The sequence below is a fragment of the Podarcis raffonei genome, chromosome 17 (assembly GCF_027172205.1).
Source record: "Podarcis raffonei isolate rPodRaf1 chromosome 17, rPodRaf1.pri, whole genome shotgun sequence".
NCBI lineage: Eukaryota > Metazoa > Chordata > Lepidosauria > Squamata > Lacertidae > Podarcis > Podarcis raffonei.
In genome coordinates this window covers 26,008,282-26,027,156 of record NC_070618.1, presented here as the reverse complement: position 1 = coordinate 26,027,156, position 18,875 = coordinate 26,008,282, and the positions used below count along the sequence as shown (strand labels likewise).

Below are 18,875 nucleotides of genomic sequence, written 5' to 3'. Positions count from 1 at the left end.
GGTGAATTCACATATTCAGGTTGCTGACATCAAAGCAGCGCCGTAACTACTTATTTGAGCCAGTGTGGTTTAGCAGATAGAGCACTGGACCTGATCCAAGAATCATAAAATCACAGAACTGTAGAGTTGCGAGGGGCCCTAAGGATCATATAGTCCAACCCCCGGCAGTGCAGCAATCTTAGCTAAAGCATCCATGACAAATGACCATCCAACCTTTGCTGAAAAACCTCCAAGGAAGGAGAGTTCACAACCTCCAGAGGGAGACTGTTCCACATCTCTCACTGTCAGTCATAAAGCTCACTGGGTGGCCTTTTTGCCATGCATTCTTTTTCTGCCTAACCTACTTCACAGGCTTGTTGTGAGGACAGAATAGGAGAACCCTGTGTATATGCTTGTGGGCTCAAGCCTCACCTTTGCAAAAAGATTCCTGAATTGCAGGGGGTCGGACTAGATTGACCCACATAGTCCCCTACAATTCTATGCCGTGCAGAATTCCTTGGAGGCACAGTGGGCGTGGTAAAGATATATCAGATTTATACAGTGGTATTTTGCATTGCAGATGCTTCAGGTTGCAGACGCTTCAGGTTACAGACTCCCCTAACCCAGAAATAGTACCTCGGGTTAAGAACTTTGCTTCAGGATGAGAACAGAAATCACGTGGCGGTGGCAGCGGGAGGCCCCATTAGCTAAAGTGGTACTTCAGGTTAAGAACAGTTTCAGGTTAAGAACAGACCTCCAGAACAAATTAAGTTCTTAACCCGTGGTACCACTGTAAATTTTTTATCTATGTTCAGGACAGTTCTATGGGATGGTGACTCCTACAGTTTTGTGATACTGCAAGCTGCCTTTCTGGTTTTCCTTTATTTGGCACCCATCAAATATTCATATATAACGACTTCCAAAGCGAAAGACTTCTCAAAACGTTTCTGAATTAGTGCTTCCCTTCTTTCTATACCCCGGTACAACTGAACTCCGTGCGCCAATCGAAAGAGTGGATCTGCCTGGAAATAAGATGAAGCAACCTGCTTTCTGGCAGCACAATGAGTAGGGAATACATGTGAAAGCAAGTGTGATGTAGAAGGTAATATATTGGACTAGAGCGGGGGGGGAGGGGCTAGGGTTCAAATCCTCATTGCACCTCACTCCTCACTGGGTGACCTTGAGCCACTCAATCTCTCAGCCCTAGCCTCGGAGGGTTATTGTGAATTTTTAAAAAACAACAACATGGAAGAAGAACAGTGTATGTTGCCTTCAAATTAAAACAGTAAATAAATTAAGCCTGGAATTAGTGCAGGAAGGATTTTTTGGGGGAAGTGGGAGCATTTTGGCAACATCTGCCGTCACTGGCTGAAGAGAGAAGTTGTGCTAAGATGCTGCTGCTGCTGTAAGTAGTTTGGCAGGCAGAGGTAAAACAGCACCCGCAAATCCAGCAAAGCCTTTTGCACCTTATGTTCGGTACAGCTGCTCAGAGTGCAGAAGGAGCTGCGTTTATGGTGTCGCCAGCTTTACGGGGACGACAGCTTTACGACTAATTGCTGCAGGGGCATGTTTTCAAAGGCCCAAATGACTCTTTAGCTTGATTCTGCAAAGTGCTCTGCTGGTTTCATGCTTCACTGGGTTCAGGATATCTGAGGCGTCTAAATTCCATTAGAAGTCAGCACCAAGCAGGCACTGAAGTGTCATGTTTGCTTTTGAAAATCTGTCCCTTAATCTTCTTCTGGAGTAGAAAGCAAAAAGAGCAATCCTTTTTTTTACTAAGCAGAGAAATGAGATGTGTTCAGTCCTGTATTTCTTAGATTTAAGTCAGTACTAAACTAACTTCTTAGCCGGCTATGAAACTCATAGATAGAACATGATCTTGATAAACTGCTGGGAGACTGCTTTCTTTCTTAAATTTCAGTTTTGAAGTCAATGTTAGGAAACAGGAACATAAGAGTGTGGTAATTTTAACATTCTGCCCCTAAAACACCATTTAGTCTGAAGTAAATATTGCATCCATCTTAATGCGGATGTTTTTTTCAGCAGATAGCCCCACGACTCTCAGAATGTTCTGCAGATGGGAGGGATTGGGAAAGTGTTTAAACTTTTCAAAACTATAGCAGAACTCACTGTAGTGTTCGGATTGTGACCTTATGAGGTTTTCTTTTCCCTCTAGGCTTTTAAACGTAAAATGCATTCTGACAGAGAGGATACGTAGCTTACTGAACTTTTATCAAGTCTGCTTTCTATTGTATCTCTTAAGAACAACACATGCCACACTCTTCCTTAGTATTGTAGGAGCAGATGTTTAATTGTAAAAGTGACGGAGATTGCGGCCATACAAAGTTTAGCACATGTTTAAATATTTTCTGTATTAAAGTACAACTCTTTCCTCCGAGTAGCTCAGAGCATGTTCTCCTTACGCCAACCTTCTGAGGTAGGCTCAGAGACTGCAACTTGCCTAAAGCTGCAAGCTTTACCAAAATTTGCAAATCTCCACCACATTCACTCTGTTGTAGTGCAAATGTCTCTCTTTTTTTTCCATAGCCTGTTCTGCCTTTCTGTGTGGCTTGGTCATGCTGCGAGCATATCAAAGAGAGAGAAGGCAGACGGGTGGCTTTTGGGGTTGAAACAGAAGAACAGGACAATGATATATTTTCCAGCAACAGCCTCCTTCTCCAAGCCTGCCCACAAGTGCACCATCCCTAGAATAACAAAGCTATTGGGGTGAAGGAGTGGGGCAGAAGCTGGATTGGCGAGAGGGGAGAGATGGGCTGTGGCTGCTTCGAATTGGGGCAGGCAGGGAAGAAAGTGAGGGAGAAGCTGCTTGGGTGAGGAGCAAAGTGGGAGGCAAGTTGTGAGGGTTTTGATGTGTTTGAAGCCTCCCAAATCAGAGCAGGGCTAGGATAATGTGACTAACACAATAGGCAATCTCCAGTTGGCAAATGAGCCAAGCAAAGAATTTTGATGGAGGAGAATATTAATTGATGGAAGCATACTCCTCGGATGGAGACTAAACAACACAGTTACTTTATTTTTTAAAAAAGTCATTTTGACTCATGTGAATTCCTACTGTAGGAAATAGTGAAGGTGGTCTTTCCTTCTAGTAATGAGTACTTGCTTTTTTAAACACACACACATAATAAATGGCAAGTTCTCCATAAGGTGTGAGTGGTATTTTCATTTCTAAGCGCAAGAACCAGCCAAGTCAAGCCCCTGGAAAGTAGCTGCTTTAACAGAGCAGCCCTATACATAAGTTTAGTCAGAAGTAACTCAGAGATTGAGATTTGCTCTCGGGTCCTTGTCTATAGATAGGACTTCAGCCTCAAAGTGCTCCATTCTGTCAGGTCAGTTAAGTTTTGCTCTGAATAGACCCACTGAAATGAATGGCTATAGAGGTCCATTAACTTCAACAGGCTTTCGCTGAGTAAAACTTCGTTATCAGTAAACGGGAGTGGACTCAAAACCGAGGGGTTTCTGCACAGAACTTGGCTAATAAAGGTGTTGGGTTTTCTTTTTTAATGGAGAGAGAAAGTGAACCATGACAGATTAACTCAAACGGGAGACCTGAGAAAGAAAGAAAGAAAGAAAGAAAGAAAGAAAGGAAGGAAGGAAGGAAGGTATCCCACTACTCCCCTGGTTTAGATGCCCCAGAAGTTTGCCAAGTCGTGCCAAAATTTCGTGCCCAATAACGTCCGGCTGGGCGAGGAAGAGGAGGACGGGGCGCGCGTGCGTTTGCGTGCGTGCACGCTGAAGAAAGGAGCGTGTAACTTTTTAGAAAGTAAATGAATAATAAAAAATAATGAAACAATGATAAGGAATAGCAATAATGCGCAACTTGGAGAGGCCCTGGTCTGTGGCGCCTTTGTACGTGTTGGGACTGAGGAGGCGAGCGAGCGAGCGAGCGCCTTTTCGCGGTGTCTCCGACGCGGGCGGGCTGCTCTCCGGGTCTCCAGAGCCGCCGCCGCCGCTTCACAGTGGCGACTCTTCGCCTCGTTAGCCCAGCATAGCGACCAGCCGCGCGCAAAAACTTACAACCCCGACGGGCTCGGCACTGCCCAGAGTGAGCCGCGCAACTTAGGCAGGGCGGTGGGCAGTTAGAAACAAATCCCCGAGGGCTGCGCTTGGGCGGTCAAAGCACAGCAGCCCGTGAGGTAAAGGGAGAAGCTGCGAAGTGGGGCCACAAGTGAGCTGGGCAAGGCGGGCGTTGCGCGCGAAGGGAGAGGGAGAGAGATGGAAAAAACCTCCCCTCAGGAGCGGCCCAAGTTTGCTCTCCTCTTTGGGGAGCAGCTCCCGCTTCTCCCGGCGGCGGCGGCGGCGGGCTCCTTCATTTCCCCCTCCTCCTTCCCTCTCGCTCCGTCTTTCTCTCCAGCGGCGCCTGGACGCCTTGAGCTGATAAGGAAGACGAGAAGCGGAGGCAGGAGCAGCGGCTGTGGCGGCTGTGGCGGGAGAGCGTGTGCCTGCTGCGCCGCTCGCTCGTGAGGAGGAACTGGCCCGGAAGGGGCGTCAAGAGCGCGCAAAGAGAGAGAAAGCGCCTCAGACAGACACACACACACACGGCGAGGAGGGCGAGGGGAGTCCCGGGCGGGCGCGCTCTCCTCAGAATAAAAGTTTTCCCGGGTCTCGCTTTGGGCGGCTTGCTTTCCCCTCACTTTTCCTTGACAGCTGGGCGCAGGCGGCCTCTCCTTGGGTCTCCTGGCTTTGCCCAAGGAAAGGGGGGGGGGGAGAAAAGTGTCCCGTTTCCCCTCCCCACCTCCTCTCTGCCTTCCCCAGGACCAATAACAAGCTGCTCTGAGGTACAGTAGCGGCGGGAGGGGACGGCGAAGGAGGAGGAGGAGGGAAGAGGAGGGCAGCGCCTCCGCCGCCGTGTTTTCAGATTGGGGACAGCCTCCCCCCTCCTTCTCCCCAACCTGTGGCAGCACCAGACTCCCATTCCTCGCCTCTTGACCCCTCAGCAAACCTTTTATTCCCCCTTCTCTCCCCCCTTTCTCTCCCCCCACCGAAGATTTCTTTTGGGGGGGCTGAGAGACTTTTCCTCACGCGCGCGTGTCTGGAAATCACCTGGAGGGCTGAGGAGATTTCTTGTTGGTGTTGCTGAGAGAGGGGGAAAAGGGGGGGCGGAATTTGTGTGAGGGGGGAGAAGGAAGGAAGGAAGGAAGGAAAGGCCGGTGCCGCCGCCGCCGCGAGGACTTCCAGAGCCGGGGGGTGTCCTTGACAAGCAGCATGCCGAAATGGTAAGAAGTTTTTCCAACATTTCCTTTTAAAAAAAAAGTTGTGTGTGGTTTTTTGTTTTTTTTTTGGGTGGCGGGTGCGTGCGTGTGTGCGCGCGCGCCTTTTGAAGCGTGCCGTAATGCAAACAGCCCCGCCTGTGAGGAAGCGTGTTTCCTCAAAAACCTTCGAAACAAACAAGCGGGGACGGGGGGGGGGGCGAAGGCGGCGAAGCGCAGAGCAGGGTCCGGATTGGAAAGTTGGCCTGAAGTTGGGTCGTTTCTCTCTCTTCCCCCCTCCCCACCATCTTCCCTTCAGGGAGGGAGGGAGAGAGAGAATGGGATGGGAGCTCTTTCCCCTTCTGCTCCTGGCATCCAAGGTGAGGGAAAAGAGCGGGAGGGGCTAAGGAATGAGATTCCCCCCCCCCGCCTCTCCTCGCTCGAGGTGTGTGTTGGGTACGCGGCGCTGGCGAAGAGCAGCCTGCAAGGGAGAGCTGTGTGCGCCAGGGGAGAGATCGGGGGTCGCCGATCGGCGGGAGGGGGGCGTCCAAGGGAGGTGGGCTGCGAGCTCTGTGCGAGTGGGGGGGGGGGGGAGAGAGAGAGTGTATTCTACGATCTCCAGCGCCTCGGGCTCCCAGGCCAGAAGTGCAAAGCCGCCGGTCCCGCGCGCGACTTTTCGGTCATGTGCTTGGCAGTTTTCACCTCCGCAGGCGGCGCGGTTCGTTAGCAGAACTTGTACCGGGCAGGAAGGCTCGTGCTGCGGGCGGGCGGGCGGGCGAGGAGAAGGCGGCAGAGCGCAGGCAGGCAAGGCAGGCGCTTCGTGGAGGGCCATTATTATTATTAGCCTTCTAGGAAAGGGGTCTGCGGAGAGATTGCCAGCCGCTGCACATCAGAAACGAGCCCCATAGAAAGCAGGAAACGAAAGTGATTCAAGAAGGCAGAGGTAGAGAAAGGAAGACGTCAGGTGCTCTTAGGAATTTGCAAAACGCCTATTATTATTATTATTATCATTAAAATCTTCACCTCCCCCCCCCCTTGAAGGTGTTACGCAAGTTAAAATAAACCCAGGAGACCTACCTTTCTGAAGCCTTTTTTCCCCTGGGCGGTTTTTGATGTGGACATTTTATTAAAGAACTGGCAGGTTTTGAAGAGGTAGAGAGGGACACTATCTGTTTGCATTAATTTCTGCTAGCACTTCCAAAAGACCCAACCGGCTCAGCTAACGAAGAAATTCGGTGGTCTTTTAGTCTAGGGATGAGTGGGGATGGATTCTTCCCCGGGCTCGCTGCCATGCATTTTAAGTGTACTTTAACCCCTGCGCGTTGCTGTCATAAGCCCCACTTGGGGAATGGGATGCTCTTGCGTTCTGCGTCTGTAATTAGAATGCGTTTAGGGAAAATACTATTTCCTCGCCGCCACCCCTTCCCCGTAGAGTGGCATGTCTTGTTCCAGTGATCAAAGCCCCTCTTGGAGTGTAGGAGATGTGACTGTCAAATGAAGGCAACCCTAAAGAGGGGAGGTGGGTGGCTAAAAGTGGCGCATCATGCGCTCAGGACTGTGGTAACTGCAGCACTGACAGAAATTAAAGTGGTTTTGAAAGCAGACTGCAGTTTATGGTGCTTCTCATTTACCCTAGAGTCAAGCTGTTGTAAAATTGATGCACAAAGGACATCACGTAATAATCTAAGTAGATCCAGCATTAAAGTGTATTTTGCATTGGGGGGGGGGAGAGATTGTGCCACTCAGTAGAAATGACTTGAAGTTCAAAAGTCCCAGCGAAACATTACAGACCTCTTCTCAAATCCTTCACACGTTTCCTGACATGGCAAATGAAATCTTACAATACAAAAGTGAGCATTTATTTTATTTTTATCACCCTTTTGTGTGTTTTTTTAATATACCATGTGTATCATTGCTTATCTTCCATGGGCAGTAATTACTTTTTTTAAAACAGTAATTAATGAGATTTTTTTTACCATTTAGAAATGGGGATGGGGAGCGCTTGCATTTTAATAAGTTCATTCATCCAGTAATATTTAATAAGTCTGCCTGATCAGCAGATCTTCTGAAGAATATCAAGTCATTGCAAGAAAGCATAGAACATCTCTTGTCCTTAAAAATTTCAGGAAGCTTCAGTCTGAAATGTAAATAAGGGGATATGCACACTTACAGTGTCAGAAGTCCTAACTTCTGACTTGTGTGTGTTTGCATAAAAGCTTTTCCAGTTTTATGAAGTTTTTTTAAAAAAATTCTAGGGGTAATAAAATACTTTTCAGGTTGTACACTAAGGAGATTTCATTCCACCTAGCCTAGAGGCTGCCTACGTACGGTGACTGGGTATTAAGTATTATTAATTCCCAATGAGCTAAATATAATCCATGTTCTTGCACTGGTCCATATACCCAACACTAGTTTTGATGTAGCAAAGATCTATTTAGAAATGTTTTGGAAAATAGTTAACTTTAAAAATATTTATATTGCAAGAAATGTAGCAGGCACACATGTTTATTTCCACTGCTCCGAATGTTTTCCATTCTTACAAGTGTACAGAGATCAGGATCTCTCTCTGTGTGTGTCTCTTTGACACACTGGGTTATGCATTTACATGAAACAAAGCAGTAAAAAGAATGGAGCTGAGGAGCAGACTTGACTCCTGCAATGTTATGGTGTGTAAATGTGATCTGTTTGAATTTCCAAACAAGCTTCTTCCCGCCCCCCCTTTCCCCCCTTTCCCTTTTTTCGTTCAGTGCTTTTACATAACATTTTGTCCTAATCTTGCTTTGCTGTCAAGGATGTTTCATGGGTTGCGCAATTGCTGCAGTCCAAGAATGCCAATTTGCATTCCAGGAGTGTCATTTGATTACTTTTATCTGCAAAGCTCCAAGAGTGGCCTGGACCTCTTGTTTCATCTCGCCATGTCACTGAGTCAACGCTGTGTCGTCTTTCCCCACCACCACTGCCCAGAAAACTGCCTGATTTAGAGAAGGGAGGTGGGGGGGGGGGAGAAAGAGAAAAGCACTTTTCATGTTTCAGCTGTGGTCCCCCAGCTAAACTTGTCAGCAGCAGGATATGATTCACTTGGGGCCCAGAAGAGTGGCGCAGAGACAGGGGTTAGCGTTAGGCGTTTCAATAAGCTCAGGGACAGGTAGTGTGTGGCATCCCAAGAGGTTTCAAGTTAATGAAGAACAGGACTGCATAGTTCTCTACACTCTGACCTGGTGCTGTCCCCACAGTTTTCTCATTTGATCTTTCATAACAAATTGATCTTTTTTTTTTGTGTGTGTGAATTTCTTTCCTTCTTTTTATTTGGCTTCCACGTTAGTCCTTGCAAGCCAGGAATTAGCTGAGCAACTTAAGCTGGCGAATACAGCTGTTCAGGAACGATGAAACTGGACACTCAGCCCTCTTTCATAGGCAGGGTATTCTCCTGTTGTTTCAATTTATTAAATTAAATTATTAAATCAGTCATTGACGTGGTGCAGTTATGAAGTTTGTTTGTGTCTTGGCTTTTTTAAAAAAAATTATTCTGGGTGGTATGTTCCTCACTGTATTAAATTAAATATATATCTATTAACACACACACACACACACACACACACACACACACACACACACAAGCATATCAGCAATGTACAGTAAAGGTTTCATTCGGTATTTCACAGCTGAACTTGCTTGTTAGAAATGATTTGCTGATCTATAATGAGCCTTTTATAGTTCTAGTAAGACATGCTAAATATCAATTGCGCATGCCAGATACATTATTTATAGCCTGCTAAATAATTGTAATTCCATTGTATCCAGTACTCAGATACATAGGGGATTAAACAAGGGGGAAAAGTCATTACACATACTCTGTGTAAATATTATTTTAGTGAAAACAGAGTGAGAAAATTACTATTGGCATTTCCAGTCTTCTGTTAAAAGAAAAGGGGGGGGGGAGGAAACACTTTGAGCTATCAAATGATTCCTAATATGTGAGTTATTCATATGTTCTCTGTTTTTCGTACATGTGCATCCTGGTCCTCAACACATTTATTTGCAGGCGTATGTTCTGCTTTTTATATCAGTTGAACTTATTTCCAAGTTATGTTAGCGTTAGCATAGCAGCCTTAATTCTTGAAAAGTAGACAATCATTTCCTACAAAATGTACAAGAATTGCACCATCTAAGGTTTCAAGGTACAAGGGTTCTAAGTCAAGTGTGAATTGAAAATGTTTAGGCGAGAGTTCTTTTTTTAATGGACAATAAGTAATATTTACCTTTTATGTGCTATACCAGATGTTCCCATTTATCCCCCACATCTCTTTAAGCTTTGGCACTGAAAAAGTTGCTGAGTTAAAATCAAGAACACTTCACTTCTATCTAGGGGAAGCAGTGCCTCATTTCTTTCTCCCCCTCTGTGCGTGTTTATAAAATAATATCTGAAATATCTGTAGAAGATTATTGGTTAAAGTCCTTTGTGGAGAACTAGAGGAAGCAGAATCCTGATTTAGTTGTCAGTGCCTCGAGTCTAAGTACTGTATTTCTCCTGAAGAATCAAATGTTCCCAACAGCTCCTGTTTTCTGGATGACTGTATGGGGTGTGTGTGTGTGTGTGTGTGTGTGTGTGTGTGTGTACACACATATAATGTCTCTGTATATGCAAAATATTGATTTCAGTGACAGCATGTGGTTTTGATTTTCAGAGGAGTTCCTCCCCTTAACTTCCCCAGTCAAGTCCTTTTCATTCATATAGTACATACCCAGGCACCTTTGAAACTTATTATGTACGGGAGAAGTTTGATATCTTAAAAATAGGCTTACAACACAGTGCTTTACCTGTCTCCTCAAAAGTAGCTCCCATTACCTTTAATAGGGCTTACTGCAAGGCAGTGTTCCAGTCTTCCATTGTTCTAGGTGCATTTTTGTGACAGGGAATTTCATTAGCGCGAGCAGTTTCTGAGCTCTGGGTGCAGTACTGTGCCTAAGATTTCAGATTAAAACTGCAGAGTAGAAGGAAAGGAGGACCTTTTTCTGCCTCCCCACTTCCAGCTACTCTCTGAAGGCTGGAGAAGAGACCCTCTTAAGAACATTAGGGTGGTGGGCAGGGGAAGGACTAGACCATGTGAAAAATGAACATAATATTTTAGCTGCAGTTCATTCATTTTCAGCACTGTATTCTTGTTATAAAAAAGCACGCCTAGACATTCCATTGATGCACCCATAATCTAGGTTTAAGCTGCCATTTAGCTCCTAGCTTTCATATCTCAGTTTCTTAACGCTGCTCCCAGGTTAGAGTGAAGCTTGAAATAACTAACTACTGTTTTTGAAATAAAAAGTATTACTGAAATCAAAGTAATGTCCTTTTCTTAAGAAATTTCTGTGGTAATACCATTGTTATGTAAGACATCTAGGGTAGTTATAGATGAGGAAGTAACAGGCACCCTTTGGTACTATTGTTACTTAGTCCATTTTAGAGAAATATGCTGCAATCTAGCATAAGCTGGTCATTACAAGGGCTGTGAACACAGTGATGTTTACTCCAGCTCCAATGTGCTTCCACTGCTGGCGTTTGAAGCCAAATACATACGATGTTCCAGATTCACATGATGTTGGCCACAGCTCATATGAATCCTGTAGGTTATCGAGATATGCTGCTGTTTGATGTGTTTCCCCATTGATGCTTTAGCTGAGATTCTTGCGATTGCAGAGGGTTGGACTAGATGGCCCTTGGAGTCCCCTGCAAATCTACAGTTCTATGATTCTATGAAAACAGCTTCCATCTGATTTGACATGTGAGTTCACGTGATTTGTGTGCACATCTGAGACAATTGTTGCACCTGAACAGATGACAGCTTCATGGAATTGGAGGATTTTGGGGGGGGGTTGCAGGCATGAGACAATTAGGTAATGTTGCATTGGGTGAAGACATCTCTCCCCGCCCCCTCTTGTGCATGTAGCAATGTAGAAATGCAACTTGGAATGCAGCTGGAATAAAGGACCTCACTCATTTTTCACCACTAATGTGTACATATCTTAAGTCCCATTGAAAGCCATGGAGTGGGACTAGTCAAGCCTAAACCAACTAGGTCTAGAAATGTATCTGTGGACTTGTAGAGTATACAGTTATTTACAAGTACACCGATACATTTCCAGACTTAGTTGCAACGGGCTTTTTGTTGTTTGGTGCTGGGCTCACAATGTTGCAAAAACACACAGTTGCATATAAAGATGTTACATTAATGACAAAGTTACATGTATACCAATTTAGTTTACTTCCTCCCTCTCAGCCTGTGGGTCCAAACAAACTCTCAGCTCACCCACAAAAGTCTCACATAAGAAGAAATCCTGGAAACAGCGGACATCACTCTAAACTTGCTTCTTATGGGCAGGTAGATGGTCATTTCTCAGGCTGCCCACAGCTAGGTTGCATTAAAGTTGCACCCTCCAAACCCAGTTCCAGGTACAGCAGGTTTGTTGGGTTCCTCAGGGGGTCCAGAGGATGGAGAAAGGGCTCCTCTCCCCTCACAGCTCTTTCTTCACCTTCTGTCTCCTCTCGCTGCTTACGATTATCTTTATCTTAAAGATACTGTACATATATATTATTGTGTGTTGCAAAATGGAGGAGCAGAAGGCATGGGAATGTGGGTGAAGATGACAGCAGGGTCTGCAGGAGATGGTGGCTTCATAATTGGGTGAAAGGTGACAAGGGAGCTTAGCAATTGCAATGTGTGAGAGAGGGAATATGCAGGAGGTTGTCATGGGGGTGGTTTGTGTGCAAAGGGGAGCATGCAGTATAGATAGCTATTTAATGGAGTGAACTGCACTCAATCTTATATATACCATTTACCTGCAGTCTGTAGTACAGACACTGCCCGCGTAGATCCTTCAGTAAACATGCAGCTGTTGCTCCGGCAAGCACACTTGTGTGTATGGGGCAGTTTCATTGATGCAAAGCTCAGCTGGCACTTCCATTGCAGGGGAGTCCCATGTATATAAAAAATGGGCACAGAGCTCTAGCCTAGGAAGTGTCTTTCACTGTTTTAAATACAAAGTACTGTGATACATGTACACTTAAAGTTAGTGCATCGTAAAAAAACACACTAAGGGTATGATTGAGACTGTGGGTTTAAGTGAACTCAGTCATGTTTAAATAGGAGAAAGTCCACTGAAAAATATAGGATTTACCTAAAGCAAATGTCTTTAGAATCAGGGTGTTAAAGCTTAAAAAAATACTGTACTGTTCATCCTCTGCATGCTCACTCAGAAATGTTTCTTAGATTTCAATGGGGCTTACCCCATTGAATATGAGCACAGCCTTGGGCTGTAATCCTGGGTGTGCACTTAGCTAAGATTAAGGCTTCCCGAACCTGGCGGGGCTTCTGAATAAACAGGTAGAAGACTGGGCTGCACAACTGCAGTCTTGCATGCACTAAATATTATTGGAGTAAACCTTACTGAAGTCATTGAAACATAAAGGTAAAGGTACCCCTGCCTGTACGGGCCAGTCTTGACAGACTCTGGGGTTGCGCGCCCAACTCGCTTAAGAGGCTGGGGGCCAGCGCTGTCCGAAGACACTTCCAGGTCACGTGGCCAGCGTGACAAGCTGCATCTGGCGAGCCAGCGCAGCACACGGAAACACCATTTACCTTCCCGCTAGTAAGTGGTCCCTATTTATCTACTTGCACCCGGGGGTGCTTTCGAACTGCTAGGTTGGCAGGCGCTGGGACCGAGCAACGGGAGCGCACCCGACCACGGGGATTTGAACCGCCGATCTGATGATCGGCAAGTCCTAGGTGCTGAGGTTTTACCCACAGCACCACCTGCGTCCTCATTGAAACATACTTCTGAGTAAAGATGCTTAAGGTTATGTCAAACACAATATTGTGATCAGGTTACTTTCTGTTCTGGGGAGATGCATCTCCCACCCCACCCCCTCCTTTAGCTCATTCTTGACTGCTGTCCTTTAATAGGTATAGTTACAGATAGGTAGCCGTGTTGGTCTGCCATAGTCAAAACAAAAAATTTTTTTCCTTCCAGTAGCACCTTAAAGACCAACTAAGTAAACGAAAGCTCATACACGAAAGCTCATACCAAGAACTAACTTAGTTGGTCTTTAAGGTGCTACTGGAAGGAAAAATTTTTTTTGCTTTAATAGGTATGTGTTTGTTTAAAAATATTTCCCCATTGTGCCTAACAGCTTTATTTGTCCTTCTACCCTTGCCTTCATTTGGAGGGGAAAAAAACCTATGGCATTTTGGTATGTTTTGTGAACATAATTATCACATCAGTAGGAGATATCAAGTACCCAAATGTGCTGGGGAAAAAATGTCATTGTTTCAAGTCAAAAGGTGACTTAAAGAGTTGCAAAACCTTGTTGTTTTTTCAGCTACATCTTTCAACCCTTTGCCTTTTCAGATACTGCACATTCATGCTAATGAAGTTGATAGCTCTAGGAAGAAGAAATGCAGGCAAAGTGATGCGTGGATTATGAATGACTCTGGTTCTTAAAGAAATGCAGCATTAACACCCATTTCCACTATCGGTTGGGATTCCTCTGAAAGGCAGCTGTAATTGCCAGGCAGGCCTCATTGTCCTTAAAAGTTGTGATTCATGTGTCTTTTTAATAGCTGCTTTTTAATGTTCTGTACAAAGATGTAGCAGCACACAGAAAACATTTTTCCCTCTTTGTGACCTTACATTTGCCGAAGTGCCCCATGCTGGAATTCCTTTTCAGGGTCTTTTTTCCTTCCAGAGCCAGACATGTACCCAGACACAAAAGCCTCTGTGTATAGCAAGCTGTTTTAAATATTGTGACTTGCTGATGTGCTGTCCTTTCTCTGCTTGAGCCAAAGATCTCTGCTCAGTGTCTGTAGATTACCAAGCCCCTTCTTCATTGTACCTCTTGTCAGCTATTCCTATTCATTTAACCTTTCATTAGTGTCTGTGCAGCTTCACTGTCTGGAAAAGGCAAGGCAGAACCCAAAGGCCCACTGTCACAGTTATTAGATTTCTCGGTTACATCCCAGCAACCATAATGGACTGAGAGTCAACACTATTGTCATGCGTGCTGCTGTCCTGGCGTGCAGGCTCTTCTGTGCATGTCAAGGACATGTGCCACATGTTGATAATGCACCCCAGAGATAAATGCGCAACATGAGGGATAGACTAAGGCTGGCAGTAATGAGCTTTGTGGGAGTTACTGTGAAGACAAACAGTTGCGGAGGAATTTTGCTTAAGGAGCCAAAGGAGAGGGAGTCGAATTAAGTGTTGCCAGGGTTGCCTGTGAGGTACTTGTCAATCATTCTACTTTCATTTTAAGTTTCTGTTACAAGAACAAAAAAATAAATAAAAATTAAATGCTATCTGCAACTGGTGAAAATATCGACTTTTTAAAAAAGAAAGAGAGAAGTGAAACCTAGCTAAGATGGAATAAGTTATACAGTGGTACCTCGGGTTAAGTACTTAATTCATTGTGGAGGTCCGTTCTTAACCTGAAACTGTTCTTAACCTGAAGCACCACTTTAGGTAATGGGGCCTCCTGCTGCTGCACCGCTGCTGCACAATTTCTGTTCTCATCCTGAAGCAAAGTTCTTAACCCAAGGTAATATTTCTGGGTTAGCAGAGTCTGCAACCTGAAGCGTGTGTAACCTGAAGCGTATGTAACCTGAAGCGTATGTAACCCGAGGTACCACTATACAATATTTATCCTGTTGTGCTTTCATTTCTGTTACCCTGTCTCCAGTCATATCTCCAGTTATCTATATGCAAAAGAGGCTGTGCTTTATCAGAAGATGGGATCACTTTAATTTTATTGTCATAGTTTCCTAATTCCCCTTTAACGCCTTCTACCACATTGGCCAACACCAGAATTCATGTGGTAATGAACAAATATTGTGGCAGTGAATTCCATAAGCTAATTATGCCTTGTGTGTCCTGAATCTTTTCCTGCTAATTAATTTAATTGGCTGATCCCAAGTGATGATTTTGGGACAGTGGGAAAATCAGTCTACTTTCACTGCATCATTTATGATTTTATAAGCTTTTTATCGCGTGTCTTCCCCAATCTGTTTAGGCACCTTGCACTTTGACATGATAGAAGTCTGCTGTCCAATCTTAGTACTTCTAGCTCTGTTTTCTCCATGTCCTTATTCCTTATTGTAGTTTTGCTGAAGGACAATCAGATATCAAAACCTTTTCTAGATAGGAAGCTGTTCAAGGCCTACTGAAAGTACAGTTGTCAGGAAAACAACTCTGTTTATGTTGAATAGATTCAATATAAAGTGACTATTAATAGAAAACATACATTTTGAGAGTAATTAGCGGGGGTGGGGTGGGACTCAAGACGTGTGTAATAGGAGCTTGAAATGCCATGGAATTGCTAAAGGGTTAGTATGAAAGAGGAGGAAGTTTGGGTGAAGATGGACCCGACTCCACAGATGAAAATGTCAGGGGTGCAAATCTGCCAATCAAACACTAGACTAAGCTACAGTACTCTTGCTTTAAGACATGTATCTTAAAAGAAGTACTGCTTGAACTCTCTAGAGAAAGGGGACATTGCTTCAAGTGTCTGTGTACTAGGCTAAGCTGCTGCAGTGTCCTCAATTCTACATGGGGCTGTTTTTGAAGTTGACTCAGAAACTTTAGCTGGTACAGAATATATTTGTTGAGTGAGTATTTGTTTAGACTAGCTGGTCAGATCCTAACACCAACAGCATTCATTTGAACTGGTTCTAGTGTTTCTCAGCCCAGTTGAAGGTGCTGGTTTCCACTCTTAAGTCCTAAATAGTACAGGGAACACTCTTCATCCATACAAACCTGCTTGTGCCAAGATCAGTGTTTGAGACATTGTTTGTTAGCCTGCTGTAAAGATATGAGACTGGTAAGCATTAGAGAGAGGACCTTTCACTGGTGGCCCCTAGTTTGTGAAACAAGGCGTGTGTGGCTAGCTCCAGCATTGTTAATCGTTGAAAAGGACTTGAAGGCATTTGGTTTCATGTTTTAAAGCCAGGTTGTTCATTGTTCTAACATGTTGATTAATCTGCAGTTATTGCTTGTTGGCATTACATTATTGAATTGTGCTTTTGTCTACTGCCCAGCGATGGCATTGTTTTTTAACCTTGGAACAATAATTTAAATAAATGTTCATCATCTTCCATATTACTCTGAAAAATGAAAACTTTTATTTGAAAGTTCAGTACAGCTTCAGAGACAGTGTAGATCTTTGTGACGTCACAAGGGGGAGAAGGAGCCAATTGGTGTCAAGTACAACAGGAAAAGGGACGTGGGTGGCGCTGTGGGTTAAACCACAGAGCCTAGGACTTGCCAATCAGAAGGTTGGCGGTTTGAATCCCCGCTACGGGGTGAGCTCCCGTTGCTCGGTCCCTGCTCCTGCCAACCTAGCAGTTTGAAAGCATGTCAAAGTGCAAGTAGATGAATAGGTCCGGCGGGAAGGTAAACGGCATTTCTGTGCACTGCTCTGGTTCGCCAGAAGCGGCTTAGTCATGCTGACCTCATGACCTGGAAGTTGTATGCCGGCTCCCTCGGCCAATAAAGTGAGATGAGCGCCGCAACCCCAGAGTCGATCACAACTGGACCTAATGGTCAGGGGTCCCTTTACCTTTACCTTACAACAGGATAAAGCTTCAAATTTGCAGAAACAGCTTTTCAGAGCTCCACCATGGAGAGGAGTATTTGATCCATTGCTCCAAATATGCTTATCTGCCCTTTGATGTCAGTGCTTTGCCTATCATATGATATTAAAAATTTCCTACAACAACCAGATCTGGATAATATCAGAAAGAAGCTATCAGGTGGCCTGCATGGGCACATTGATGTGACCCAGGCTCTTAATCTTTTTAGCATTAAGTTCTAGGAGTTGCATACCAAGCACAATATGAAATAGTTCTATGACGGTTGCTGATATTTCTTCATGCTCAAGGCGGGTGGAGGAAGAACACAATTGGCCATTTTGTGATGTAAATAGAGTTTCTTAGCAAGATGTATCCACCAATAGATATGGATGGCTCGAATAAAGTTAACAATTTTAAATTTTAAAGTTTCATTCTTCTTGTTACGCTGTGCTATTTCAGTTAGTATAAATGCATTGTTGAGCTGCTTTGTTTTCCTTCTTGTGAAAGAAGGCAAAGCACAGCAAACAAATGATTTACGCTTTAGAAAGCAAAAAGTCAAATTGACAAGCAGAACACAATTGGCCTAGGCAGAGTCTATTTGGTAGCTACGCACAAAGGAAGATTTGCTTCATTTTTGTTGTTTGTGTTTTTAAGCACAACCTTTAGTTATTCATGTACAAAAATGAGAACTACATCGGCTGCAGAAATTAGTAAATAGCAATTGTTCAGAAATTTCCTAGACTGCCACATTATAAAAACACGAATGGTAAAACTGAATGTTTAAAGAACAAGACAAAACAAATCAGAACAAACCTAACAACATTGTCCTGGTTTTTCCTTCATGCTAAACCAAACCGTAGCTTAGTGTAGGCTCCTGGAGAAGATACAGCAGCCTCTTTCTCCCCCCCCTGGTTGTTCTGCTGCTGTGCTGAGCCAAGCCATGTTTAGGCTTGGGTGTCATTTAAATCCAGGATCCTGGTTTAGCTCCCCTGAGCAAACCACATACATTGGTAGGATCAAACCTTGTTTACGGCTCATGGTTAGTTTGGAGAGAGCTGAAATCACAGTCCTGTGTTTGAATGACACACTAAGCCAAGGCACAGCTTAGTTCAGCACAATGCAGCATAATAATAATAATAATTAATATTATTTATTTATTTATTTATACATACATACATACATACCCCGCCCATCTGGCTGGGTTTCCCTGGTGATTCCCCAGAATAGCCAAGGAGGAGCAAAGTGATCACAGTTTTGTCCCCTGGAGCCTGTAAACTTAGCTCATGCTAAGCTGTTGTTTGGCTTAGTGTGACATGCAAATTCATTGTGTGGAACATATTATCATTAGATTGATAAGAACTTTGATGAATTCAGATACTGCTTTCTGGTTCTGAGTTCAAAGTTGAAAATGTCAGCTGGGAACCAGTTTTGTTTATTGTTTGTTTGTTTGTTTGTTTTATTTATTTAATGTTTTCATGAATGACATAGCATGGAGAAATTGTTGTTTGTTTGTTTTTAGTGCAGCCTAACCAGACCTCTTTTAAAAAGTACATACATCTTGAAATTGAATTAAATAAATAAGTGGCAGTACAACTACCGTATTTTTTGCTCTATAAGACTCACTTTTTCCCTCCTAAAAAGTAAGGGGAAATGTGTGTGCGTCTTATGGAGCGAATGCAGGCTGCACAGCTATCCCAGAAGCCAGAACAACAAGAGGGATTGCTGCTTTCACTGCACAGTGATCCCTCTCGCTGTTCTGGCTTCTGAGATTCAGAATATTTCTTTTCTTGTTTTCCTCCTCCAAAAACTAGGTGCGTCTTTGTGGTCTGGTGCGTCTTATAGAGCGAAAAATACGGTAATTTGGAGGGCTTCTTTTGTGCCAGTGTTGAATTAAGGACAATGCTTGGTTTCTTGGGAGTTCACAATATCTTTTTCACGTTAACAAAAGCCTGTTCTTACTGTTTGTCTAATAATTACTTTTGTAGTCCTTTGATAGACTATTGGCTTAACCACGCTGAATTTGAAATACATTGCACCAGTTGTGCTGTTTAGCATTAAATTTGTGTTGCATGTATAG

The 18,875-nt window shown here is 44.2% G+C and overlaps 1 protein-coding gene across 4 annotated transcripts in view; it reads left to right on the top strand.

The window, feature by feature from the left end:
• The first annotated feature begins 5,113 nt into the window (after positions 1-5,113).
• The window catches only part of BNC2 (basonuclin 2), a 401,737-nt gene continuing 387,975 nt past the window's right edge, over positions 5,114-18,875 (top strand). The window contains exons 1-2 of one of the 4 annotated variants that reach the window (XM_053371777.1): positions 5,116-5,213; positions 10,876-10,960. Coding sequence is in view for 2 of the 4 variants with exons in the window: in XM_053371775.1 (XP_053227750.1) it covers positions 5,211-5,213 (3 nt within the window). In the remaining 2 variants the exon portion in view is untranslated. Of the gene's footprint in view, positions 5,214-5,440; positions 5,567-10,875; positions 10,961-18,875 lie in introns of those variants that run through there. The other 3 variants (XM_053371778.1, XM_053371775.1, XM_053371779.1) reach the window with 3 other exon arrangements.